Source organism: Silene latifolia, chromosome X (assembly GCF_048544455.1).
Source record: "Silene latifolia isolate original U9 population chromosome X, ASM4854445v1, whole genome shotgun sequence".
NCBI lineage: Eukaryota > Viridiplantae > Streptophyta > Magnoliopsida > Caryophyllales > Caryophyllaceae > Silene > Silene latifolia.
This window is the reverse complement of record NC_133537.1, coordinates 292,681,994-292,694,324: the sequence shown is the minus strand read 5'-3', so window position 1 is coordinate 292,694,324 and position 12,331 is coordinate 292,681,994. Positions and strand designations below refer to the sequence as shown.

Here is a 12,331-nt window from a genome sequence, read left to right as displayed (position 1 = left end):
GCTTTACTTGTGCAGTACTGTGATAATGAGTATTTTCTTTCCCGGATTTTTAAAGTTTGGACCTTTCCTCTCGATAGTTGGTATTTCTTGCCTTTTTTTTCTTCCTTCAGAGTAATCTTTCTTTCTTGGTAACTAAAAATTGTTTTGATTTTTTGTTACCGCCCTCATCCACAAGGATGTTATAGGTTGATCTTAGATTAACCCTAGTTTCCTTTCCTTATCAAAAAAAAAAAAAAAAAAAAAAAAAAAAAAATTAAAATAGTTTCAGTGGAATAGAACGGAGTGACCACGGCTCACACTTGGGCCTTAACTTCTAGTTGAAGCAAAAGTCGTCACTCGTCAGATACTCCCACTATCACAAGTTCACAACAATTAAAAAATTCACAAAAATGGAGACAACAACACGACAAAGACGCCGACAATCATGGGATGAACAACCGTCGTCGACATCACCCTACAACAAACATGATAAACCTTCCCACGGTGGCGGCGGCGGTGGCGTAAAGGTGCAATGGGGAATGGTAGTATTTGCGCTAGGGTTTTTCCGGTATATGAGCGTCAAATCCAACATTATTCATGATTGCGACGAAACTTTCAATTATTGGGAACCTCTTCATTATCTTCTTTATAATTCTGGCTTTCAAACTTGGGAATACAGGTACTTTAATCATTAATGCACCTCATTTGATTCCATTTTTACTGCTTTTGTTGTGTTATTGTATGTTATTAAGTTTAATTTCCAGTATTAGAAATGGAATAGGACAAGATTGGTATTGAATATTTGATTTTGTATGAGAAATGGATGTTCCCAATTCGATTCGTTATTCTTTGGGTCTGGATTATGATGGAATAAGACAAAATGACTTACTAAACTGCCTGCTGCCAACGCTTCTATTTATTATCAAGTATTAGTCATTCGATGCAGTTTTTGTTGGGTTGCTTGGAAACCTCTTTGTATTGCTAGCACAAGGGTAAGGGCGACCCATTGACACACTGGGGTAATGTTATTGTTGTTATTGAGTGAGAAATGGAGGTGTAAGTACGAAATATGGTGTTATGTTTGTTGGTTTTTGGGGTTAAAAATGTATGTTTAAAGATGAGAAGTGAATTGCTGGAAATGTTGCTTATGTTTTTGAGTAGTAGTGGATTTTTGAGCTGCTGAGATTGGGCGGTTAGCAGACCCCAAATTGCGTTCGGAGAAAGATTTGTTGTTCTTTTGCGATTAGGCAACTATAATCAGTTGATATAGCAGCTGGCCATCACAAAAATTCTTGGCACAGTTTTATGTAAGGGAATTGTAATGCCAATGCTTGTGTATAAAACGAGTTGCACAATATATATTTGAGTGGTGTTAGGACCACCCTTTTTTATTGGTAATCTGGATATAGTCCTCTCTTATCTATCTGACCTGACTGACCATAGGTCGGAGCCTTTGAACACTAGGATAATGCTATTGATGTTGTTGCCTTGTCTTGGATTATACTCTTAATTAAGCTTCTTAATCCAAATGATTGATTTCTCTTGACGCTTGGCTTAAGAAAAATCCCTAAGATGTTAAAGCTTGATATCCATGGACTCAGTGTAGTATACGCCATCTTTGTCTGTTTGGTGGTGTGAAATTGAAAATGCTGCTTGGTTTCTTAAGTGGTTTGGAGGTGTAAATATGATTATGGCGTCTTGTTTATGCTCGAGTTTGCCGATTTTGGTGGACTTATAACTGGTTACTTATGGTTCCCTACTGATTTGTTTTCTTATATACTTTGTAGTTCACAGTATGCGCTGCGTTCTTACTTATACATCATTTTCCATGCTCTGGTGGGTGTACCAGCTTCCTGGTTGTTTGGCGATGATAAGGTAAGTTGTGTTTTTTTACTGCTACTGCATAGAGAAGTCTTGACTAAGCGTTTGTGGCCTTTGCTGAAACAGAGTAATTTTGCATTTTCAGGTTAAAGTTTTTTATGCAGTGAGGCTCTTTCTAGGGATCCTCTCAGTTGTGGCGGATGCATTTCTCGTCGTAGCTCTTTCCAGAAAGTATGGAAAACGCATTGCCTCTTATACCCTTATGATGCTATGCTTAACAAGTGGTTGTTATTTGGCCAGTACAAGTATGTTTGATCCTCCCTGTTATGCAATTTAGTGCTTCACCCATTAACTAGAAGATGATGTTTAATGCATGATTTATGGGGTCCCAATTCTAGGTTTCTTGCCAAGTACATTCTCTATGTATGCCATGTCCCTTGCAACTGCTTTAGCTCTTTTGGAGAAACCTGCTTGGGCAGTTGCAATAGCAGCGAGTGGAGTTATCATTGGCTGGCCTTTCTCGGTTTTGGCTTTCGTACCTGTCACATTGTTCTCTTTGCGTAGGAACTTGAAGCGAGCCTTTTTGTCCGGGGCAATCATTTCCGTTTCTCTGTTGGTTAGTCCAGCTTAAATTTTGATTAATTGTTCCCACATATTTTCATAATGTGTCTTTCACCTAAACTTGCACATGGAAAATGCTGATGAAGTTTATCTGTGTACTTGTTCCAGGCTCTCTCTGTTCTTGTTGACCACTACTACTACAAACGATGGACATCATCAGTTCTGAATTTGTTGCTTTACAATGTGCTAGGAGGTGGTGAAAGCCACTTGTATGGGGTTGAAGGGCCTTTGTTTTATGTGCATAACGCATTCAATAATTTCAACTTTGCCTTTGTCCTTGCTTTGCTGTTTCCGGCAACCCTGCTTGTGCAGGCTGTACGGAGGAAGTTTGTTCCAGAGTTGCTGATATTCATTTCACCTATATATATTTGGCTTGCCTTTATGTCCCTTCAGCCACACAAAGAAGAGAGGTTTGAATAACTACTGAATCTGTTTGTCTCGCTGGGTAATGCATGGAAATGGGATACTACCTCTGTCCAAGTGAATTTTTTACATATTCCATTTTTGGGTGTCTTAGTGCATTCTTTACATTCCCTTTTTTTTTTTTTTTTTTTTTTTTTTAATAACAGATTCTTACAATGAAGCTTTATAAAAAAACACTCCCAAAAATTATGTGCAAGTGAGGCCCTAAAAAGCATAAGAGAGAAAAGAAGGGGCAACTTTGTACATTTGTTTCATAGCTTGGTTTTTATGAATAACGTAAATGTAAAGAATTCACCTAGACGGAGGGAGTATTTTACTACTTCTTCATGGATCATGGATCATGGATCATGGATCATGGATCATGGATCATGTCTCATATCCTTTTTCTTTTTGTTATTGGTTACTTAAAGTTCTAGATATGACTTCTTTAGTAAAAACATAAGAGTATCCTGAGTTCTGAAAAGAGAGTAAAAAAGATTTGAAATCTGAAATCTGAAATCTGAATCCCCTGGAAACTGACCCACTGAAGGGGTGAACCAATTCAAAGAAAAACTTCAGGTGCAATATCTTTGTTCACAGCTACTTGGTTTCGCATAAACCTTATTGATTGTCCTGCTTGGCCTTTTTTGGCAGCCTCTTATACGACATGTTCGATATCCCCATTGGGCAAAGTTGAACATAATATCCCCATTTTAAACGTCATAATGTAGAGATGCGGAAGCTTAGTTAGCCAAGTAACATAACTGCTAGATTTTAATATTCTTGTTTATATTTGTTGATCGTATGTTATAACGTGTCTTTAAGTCTTATTATGAAAACGTACATGAAGAGACTCCTATAAGTTCTTCCTAATGAGTGTTTTTGATTGAAAACACCATTGGTCGTTCACCATTCACCATTTACTATTCCCTCCTTTGTTGATCCAGGTTTCTTTATCCAATCTATCCACTCATCTGTGTGGCTGCATCAGCTTTTATTGAAAGCCTGCCTGATTTTTTTCATGACAAATATGTCCGCAATGATCGTTCTCTAGTTGTGTTGGTGAGCTCTCTGTCTTGGTGGTATCCCTTGCTGCTTAAGTCTGTATCATTGATAACATGACTTTTCATTCATATCTTGACTATTTTGTTTGATGCGGCAGGCTGCAAAATTTGTTAGGCCTGTGATCCTTAGCCTTATAATATCCATTTCATATTCTCGCACTTTCTCCTTGATTCATGGCTACTCTGCTCCTCTGGAGATCTACAAGCATTTGGATTATCATGAAGACGCTGGAGTTGGTGAGTATGTTACAAATTGTAAATTGCCAGAGACATCACTCCTCTTTTGTATTGGTATATATAATTATTATAAGTCTATACATCACGGTGTGTTACCTCCTAGAAGTTCATTTGAAGTGTGAGAAAGCTCCAAAAGGTTGTAACCCTTATTAGCAAAACTTAAAGGGCGTTTGGTTCAAATATTTGTTTTGGGTTGGAAATCGGGTTATTTATGTATGTCAGAACTTATCATGGCTAATTGGCAGAGTAAATTTGCAGTTGTAACCCCCCAACAGTTTTCTCCCCCTTATGAGCTACGGGTCCAATTTGATATTTGATGCATAGTATATATATTGAAGCATATTACTTTGCACAAACCGTTGTCACTCCTTTATCCAACAGCATTAGGGCATTGATTTCTTTTGAATTCCAATTAAAACTTATATAAGTAGCTATTAACTACAATTCCAGGTTCTACACTTTGCGTTGGAAGTGAATGGCACAGATTCCCTTCTTCATTCTTTGTTCCTGATTATGTTGCACAAGTACGCTGGATTGATGATGGATTCCGAGGTCTTCTTCCTCTCCCATTTAACTCAACATTGGGTGGGACATCGGCAGCACCCTTGTATTTCAACAACAAGAACAAAGCATCGGAGGAGCAATATGTAATGGACTTTTCAATTTGCTCTTGCATTTTATGGTGTGTTTGCTTGTTGGAGGATTTGGCTTTATTGTTATAACTGTTTAACTTCTGATTATGAACAGCTACGGGATCTTGAATCTTGTACCTTGCTTGTTGAACTTCACCTGAAACGTCCTTTTGCTTATCGCGGAAGTGACTTGTCAACATGGGAGGTATGATTTGTTTTCTTTGGACATCCATTTCATCGTATATTCGTAAGTTAGTTTCTGGCATCATTTCTCGTACACTTGGTGTACCATGTCACTGTACAGTGTACACTCTAGCCCCTAGCCAATGAGAAAACTAGAATTGTAACAATGAGGCAGTGGCGGAGCCTTATTGATGGATGTGGGGTCATAAGACCCCACTCTCAATATGATAGTAAATTATTTTAGTAGTACGAATGAGTTCTGTTTGCTCAGTTGGTTTTCGCTTCTAGATTCCACGCATACGACCAAGGTTGGACGGCTAGTAATGCCAATTGCTATCTCTTTTTACTTTGACCCACTTGAATTTAAGGCTGGCTACGCCACTAAAAGGACCTATGTCATTGGTTAATGTGTATGATGACATGGTACTTTTGGTGTACCCTAAGAATTTTTTTCATTCCTCATTATGCTAGACACTAATCTTTTTTGCCAACTTGAGTACATTTTCAGGTTGTTGCTGCACTGCCTTACTTGGATAGAGATTTCTCGCCACCCCTCTACCGGTCATTCTATATCCCGTTCTATTGGGAACACAGAAACGTCTTTGGCCTGTATAAATTACTCAGGCGAATACCAAAATGACTAGGTGCCTGAAGCTTCTCATCTGCTCTAACAAAAACTTTAGGTAATTAAACTGACCCTGAACATGCTTCTGTCCCATGTATGAATGATGATTTGAATCTGTGTTGTACTTGTCAGACGGTGGAAACTACTCTTAATTTTTATCGAGCAAATTTTGTTTTCTTAGCTCAGTTGTGACAGCTCAAGTGCCTAACTTTTATGTTTCTGCACTGAATGCTATTTTGGTGAATTTGATTGTTCCTTTCTAGGATATGGTCATGATCGGCTTGTCATAGATCTACATTTTTTCATTTGAGCAATTATTGTGCTTTCTTTTACTTTTCTGTTTTTCTTTCGTTATTGTACGTGTCAGTGACAGTTTCAAATAATAATTTTCATGTTAGCTGATCCGAATAAAGTTTTGTTCAAACCTCTGTTGTTGCTGTAGTTCGGGGAATCAATCTCATTGATTTAATACTCTGTATTAAAGGGACAGGAATATAGAGTGAAATTAGTTCAATATATTAGCATAAACCGATGATTTACAAAGTTTTCAGGATAGTGAAGGCGATAAGCAACTTTACACCATACCCGCACATTAGTTACCAAACCTTTTTGGGACCTATGAGTCCAAGGACCTCCTCCCACATTCCACCACTATTCACGGTCTCTAGCCCAATGACACTATGGCTGCAGGCTGCTAAGTTCCAATAGCCAGCCTTAATCTCGTCTTGCAATTGCTCCTTCTCCCATCCACAATACCCATCAAAGAACCTAATGTCATTCATTCCAATCATACCCCTCTTCACCATCTCAGCAGCACACCCCACACTTTCCCTTGTTCCATAATATAACCCTTTCATTACCTCATCAAACACTCCACTTCTCCCCACTCCATCATCCCCTTCACTTGGGCTGCTCACCAGGAACAACCCTTCCTCTAATGGACCCCCGAAGTACAAGGGCCTGTTCAAGAACGTCCCAGACTGGTCTAACACCGTCGAATTAGTTTCCTTGATCGACATAAGCGAAGGTTGGTTCAGGATAAGCCCCGTTGGGCCTAATGGCCCTGTCGCCATTATAAGGATGACCGTCCTTTCAAATATGTGAACCCCATCTAGCTTCTCTGTGGCTATGAGTAGACAGCCTCTTTCAGGCTCGTGGATTGGATGGGCCCATTTGTCACCAACATTAGTTGGTAGCGGTGCTGATGAGATGGAACCATTAGGCATTGATAGTTTCTCAGCTGCGACTAGTTTTGCTCGGAATGACCGCCAATCTGCACTGACAATGGGGCTTATATGTTCATCGGACGGTGAATCTCCCAGTTGACAAGCTGCATGGGATGTTGATAGGAAAGTTAGTATAGCTCATTGGGATTACTAGACCATCCTTTTAAAAAGAAAAGAAAAGAAAATATTACTAGATCATCATGTGAGGAGCAAGAGATTCGATTTCCGGTCAGTTATCGGTGAATTGGTTGTCATTTATACCAAGACATTTTTGGATAGAAATGTCTTTAAAAGAGAGTAGATACCAGCATTATGCCTTGGGGATCCATACTTTTGTGTGTCAGTCATGGCCGTATTTATGCTGCAGCCATCAAGCTTATACCATCATGATTCATGACCAATTTTGAGATTACGATTGGAACTGGTATGTAATACCATGGTCATATTGATTACCTTTCCGATTTTCTATTGGCCAAGAAAATGATGTTAGTGTTGTAGGTGGTGAATGTATTATGTATCCCGATTTTATATGATAGTTGAAAACATGAGAAACATTAGCAATTCCTTAAAGATTGAGAAAGACTCCCTAAACAGTTCAGATTGAGAAAGAGTGGTCGAGCGTAGGGATTGAAGCGATACGATACTTACATGTTTTGGAAACGGCATGCTTGTAACTGTGGAGGAAGCACTTGCTTCTCGGAATGGTAAATTGGTTGGGTTTGATCCCTGGGATGGTGAGTCCCGTAGTTTTGGAGAAGCCATTGGAGTTGAGAAAACAAGCTTCCATTCTCTCTATCTGTCTTCTGTCTTGTAAGATAGAAAACTGGTTTAAGTAACAAGTATCAGTAGTGTTTTGTTTGCTGACAAAATGGCGAGAGATTACTACTGCCAAAACTTTAGGAGGAGACAGAGAGATTTGAAGGCAAAGTTGGATAATGTAAGCCTCTTGTTGGCCACATATTGTGTATGTCACAAGTCACAACCTTTTAAGTTGGATAATCTTGATTCTTGACACTTTTTTCTACACTTTTGTGTTGCTCCACTGAATGTGGCGCAAAACTATAGGCTACTATTTGTGTTCTTTCTATTCAACATTTTCCAAAATATGGGCATATGACCGACCATGAACCCGGTTTATCTCAAATCGCAAGTTGACGATGATTGTCATTTCACCATTCTTCCTAAGAGTAATAGACAATATTTTTTGTATATTCTTATAAAAACACTTATATGTTGATCGTAATTAGTTAGTGTTCAACCTACAAAGGACCATCTCAAGTTGCAATCTCATCCTAGTACTTGGTTTACTTATATACAGGGAGATCCTAACTAGTAGCAAAGGGTAGCATTCGCTTTCCCAAATTTCCAAAAAATGGTTAAGATCATTGAATGATGCTACCCCAAAATTCTAAAATATGGTTCCTAACATAAATATAAAATACTCCTCCATACAGGGCATCAAATGGTAACGTTGACGTTTGCCACTATTCATGGTCGTTTTAATCTTCGATATTATTCTTAATCTATAAGACAATATAGTCATGTGAGATCTTGTTTGATTTATCGTCATGAATGCTATAAGAATATCAAATTTTTATAATTTTTAATAATGTGTAACAAAAAATATTTACGTTGCAACGTTGCAAAATGTGTCTCCACAAGTGTGAAAAAGTCAATGTTACCATTGGTGTGGTATGGAGGGAGTATAAAATAATATGAGTCAATGTTTCTGATAATATTTGGGTTTTTTTTTTATTAGGTAAGAAAATTAGGTTGATCCTTTAGGGTATGACCAAACCTATCTCATCCTTTCGAATGAGGGAGGTAAGTTGAAGTCACCGGCTATCAAACCACCTCGAAAGAGTTGGACATGAATGTCCAATAGAAGTCATGAAGTCGGCAACCTTCTTTTTTTTTTTTTTTTGATAAGGTAAGGAAACTAGATTGATAGAAATCAACCTATCACACCATTTCGGATGAGGAAGGTACAAGAAAAATCAATGATTTTCAAGACACAGGACTCAAACATAATAAAAGGACAATGGAAAAGACGCTCTCAAACAAGAAGATGGCCACTCCAAAGCCCTAAAAAAGAATAAAAAAAATGATAAACTAAAAAAATAAGAAATAGTAACAAAAACTGATGCACCAAAATGCAAAAGACTTGAGAACAGATCAAAGCAACACACTGACAGCGCAACCTCACATGCCACAACCTTACCAATCAAACTCGGAAAGAAACCGGAATAAAACGAGCGAGCGAAAGATAATTAGCACGGCCAACCCCCCAAAAAAAAACTGATGTTACGGGATCAAAGGCAGAGTTTGTTCCCCAATAACAAAGAGGTTTCCAAGATGAAGAAGAGGCTGGTTCCGACAGGAAAGAATGAACATGGCGCTGTGCTTAAAAAAAATGCAAATAATTCTAAAGGTAAACAAAGAAACCCCAAACTATAATGAAAAACTTTAGATTTAGAGGAAAAGATTTTCAGATTTCAGAAGAAATCCAAAAAAATTCCAACTACATTTCTATCATCAACAAAATGTGAAAAATTGTTCTAAAATTCTTGAATTTATCCTTCTTTAACCTAGACATATGACTATGATAAACTCTCTTAGGCTAAAATGGAGAGTAAATCAAAGTCTAGTCATTTATAAGAAGAAATAGTTCAAGAAAGGATACTGAAAAAATTCAATAAAAGGGAATAAAAAAAAACTACCAATCATCAATTCATCACAACCATGAGAAAGGAAAAAGGAAAACTATTTTTTTTTTTTTGATAAGGTAAGAAAACTAGGTTGATCCTCTGGGGTAGGACCAACCTATCTCATCCTTTCGAATGAGGGAGGTAAGTTGAAGCCACCGGCCACCTCGAAAGAGTTGGACATGAATGTCCAATAGAAGCCATGAAGTCAGCAACCTTGTTGGCTTCACGAAAGTAATGTTTAATTATCACTTCATCGAAAAAATGAAGGTCTAATTTCACATCCTTAATAATACTAGAAATTTTCCAAGGAATTTGTCAGGTACCTCTAATCGAGTTAATCACACATAAATTATCCCCCTCCACAATTAACTTTGAGATTCCTAAATATTTAGCTGCTAAAATGCCTTCTTTTAAAGCGAGAGCTTCCGCAACAAGAATACTATTGGAACCGCACTTTTTTGCTCCTAACAAAACGACTTTACCATTGTGATCTCTTATTGAATATCCTAAGGCAGTTTTACTACCTTCTATTCTCGATCCGTCAAAATTTAGCTTTAGGAAACCGTCTCTGGGTTTTTCCCACCAAATTTCTTCCTTCCTAGGATTGTTTCTAGCTGACTCTTCTATCTCGGGATTGTTGAGATCCTTAAATTTCGTCACATTCCAGGTCTTAATACTATTATTACATAAAGTAATAAGTTTGCTGATATTTAAGTTAACATTATTAAAGATAATATCATTTCTATGAAACCATGCATTCCACCAAATAAAGATAATCTTAGTGAAATCATCTCTTGAAATTAAATCTTTGAGAAAATTAAGTTTCGTTAGAAAACTTTGACTTGTAATATTATCATATTTTGACACAAACTCATTGAAACTAATAATGTTCAGGTCTTGAATGACAGATCCAATCAAGGGACATTCGTAAAAAAAATGATCTTTGCTTTCAATAGGATTGTTGCACAGAACACAATGAGATGAGACATCAATATGACTCTTAAGAAGTCTACTTTTCGTTGGGAGACCGTCAACACAGGTTTTCCAAAGAAAAAATTTCAATTTTGGAGGAATATTCAATTTCCAAATCCACTGAAATTCACATTTGTCAAGAGCTTGATCGAACAAACCTTGCGCTAACCAAGTTCTTTGTCTTGGTAGAGAAAGTTCCGTCTGCGGACAACCCCAAATGAAGGTATCCGGAATATCATTATGTGGTAGCGGAATGTTAGTAATCGATTAACTATATCGTCATTCACTAAATCGGATAATTTACAAACATCCCATTGTTTATCTGAGGTTATGAAATATTTAACCAAAAGGTTAGGGTCACGGTTACTATCATCATCAATCATAATGCTTGTAAGTGGGTGTGAAAAAACCCAATTATCAGACCAAAACTTAATGTTGCTACCATCACCTACTTGCCATCTTAGTCCTTTTCTAAACAGATTTCGAAGACTCATAAGCTTACGTCATTGCCAAGAGGATACTGAGTTTGGCTTATGGTCAAAAAGTGAACAATTTCTCAAGTATTTTTTAGTTATCACTTTGACCCATAGTTATGATTTATGAAGATAGGGAAAGGAGAGGAGACATGAAGAGCTGTGAAGAGATGGAAAAAAAATTTCAGATCTCATTATCACTTCATCGAAAAAATGAAGGTCTAATTTCACATCCTTGATAATATTAGAAATTTCCCAAGGAATTTGTCAGGTACCTCGAATCGAGTTAATAACACATAAGTTATCACCCTCCACCATTAACTTTGAGATTCTCAAGTATTTAGCTGCTAAAATATCTTCTTTTAAAGCGAGAGCTTCCGCAACAAGGATACTATTGGATCCGCACTTTTTTGCTCCCAACAAAACAACTTTACCATTGTGATCTCTTATAGAATATTCTAAGGCAGCTTTATTACCTTCTATTCTCGATCCGTCAAAATTTAACTATAGGAAAGTGTTTCTAGGTTTTTCCCACCAAATTTCTTCCTTACTAGAATTGTTTCTAGCTGACTCTTCTATCTCGGGATTGTTGAGATCCTTAAATCTCGTCACATTCCAAGTCTTAATGCTATTCTTACATAAAGTAATAAGTTTGCTGATACTTAAATTAACATTATTAAAAATAATATCATTTCTATAAAACCATGCATTTCACCCAATAAAGATAATATTTGGGTTTGTATCCTTTGTTTGTGCACTACCGGGAATATATGTAAGACTGTAATGGTCAACATGTTTTAAGTCAAGATTGGATGGCGATCCACACAATATGCGACTTCTAGTGACTAGCTTCAGTTCTTTACACTTATCCATTCTACCGTCTTCCACTAATTCACATTTAATACTACTGGATTATTGCCTCCACCTTTTTTTTTTCTAATATTCTCTGGTCTCAATTATTTAATGGTATTACTTTTTCACGTACACATTTTACTCTTTTACATACTTTTTCTTATAAATTTTCCATCCTCTATCCTTTCTATACTACTTAGACCACCCCCAAGTAAGGTCAATTGCTTGGTCATGACCTTGCTTGGTCATGGTTAATGGGGTAATTAAGGTACTTAATTGGTGACCAAAGATATTAATTTGTGACCAAAGGTCAATTTGTGACCAAACTTGGTCACTTTGGTCACAAATTGACCACTTATGTGACCTCCTATGTGTCCAAATTTGATTGGTGGAACAATAAAAAAATAATAAAAAAAAAGTATATAATATGATAGTGGGGTATGATTGGGAATGAAGTATATAATATGAAGTGGAAAATGATTGGGTTGATGACCTAGGTCGCGACCTTCTGCTTGGGAGGGTGAAAATAGGTCAAG

At 37.2% G+C, this 12,331-nt stretch overlaps 2 protein-coding genes across 2 annotated transcripts; one reads left to right on the top strand and one right to left on the bottom strand.

The window, feature by feature from the left end:
- Positions 1–289: 289 nt before the first annotated feature.
- LOC141616962 (alpha-1,2-mannosyltransferase ALG9-like) lies at positions 290–5,851 on the top strand. The gene is made up of 10 exons (XM_074434130.1): positions 290–658; positions 1,767–1,854; positions 1,946–2,105; positions 2,199–2,416; positions 2,530–2,831; positions 3,771–3,885; positions 3,986–4,124; positions 4,575–4,771; positions 4,872–4,961; positions 5,448–5,851. Exons 1-10 carry the CDS (start codon positions 390–392, stop codon positions 5,577–5,579), a joined length of 1,710 nt encoding a protein of 569 aa, XP_074290231.1. The 5' UTR covers positions 290–389; the 3' UTR covers positions 5,580–5,851.
- A 208-nt stretch (positions 5,852–6,059) lies between these two features.
- On the bottom strand, positions 6,060–7,728 carry LOC141616963 (uncharacterized). Its single transcript, XM_074434131.1, has 2 exons — positions 7,439–7,728; positions 6,060–6,894 (listed from the first exon to the last, which is right to left on the bottom strand). Exons 1-2 carry the CDS (start codon positions 7,575–7,577, stop codon positions 6,161–6,163), a joined length of 873 nt encoding a protein of 290 aa, XP_074290232.1. The 5' UTR covers positions 7,578–7,728; the 3' UTR covers positions 6,060–6,160.
- Between the last annotated feature and the right edge of the window lie 4,603 nt (positions 7,729–12,331).

Coding starts and splice junctions, on each gene's coding strand:
- LOC141616962 (XM_074434130.1), top strand. CDS start 390: ATGGAGACAACAACACGACAAAGACGCCGACAATCATGGGATGAACAA. Junction 659..1,766: donor TTTCAAACTTGGGAATACAG/GTACTTTAATCA, acceptor TATACTTTGTAG/TTCACAGTATGCGCTGCGTT. Junction 4,962..5,447: donor GTGACTTGTCAACATGGGAG/GTATGATTTGTT, acceptor GTACATTTTCAG/GTTGTTGCTGCACTGCCTTA.
- LOC141616963 (XM_074434131.1), bottom strand. CDS start 7,577: ATGGAAGCTTGTTTTCTCAACTCCAATGGCTTCTCCAAAACTACGGGA. Junction 6,895..7,438: donor GCATGCCGTTTCCAAAACAT/GTAAGTATCGTA, acceptor CATCCCATGCAG/CTTGTCAACTGGGAGATTCA.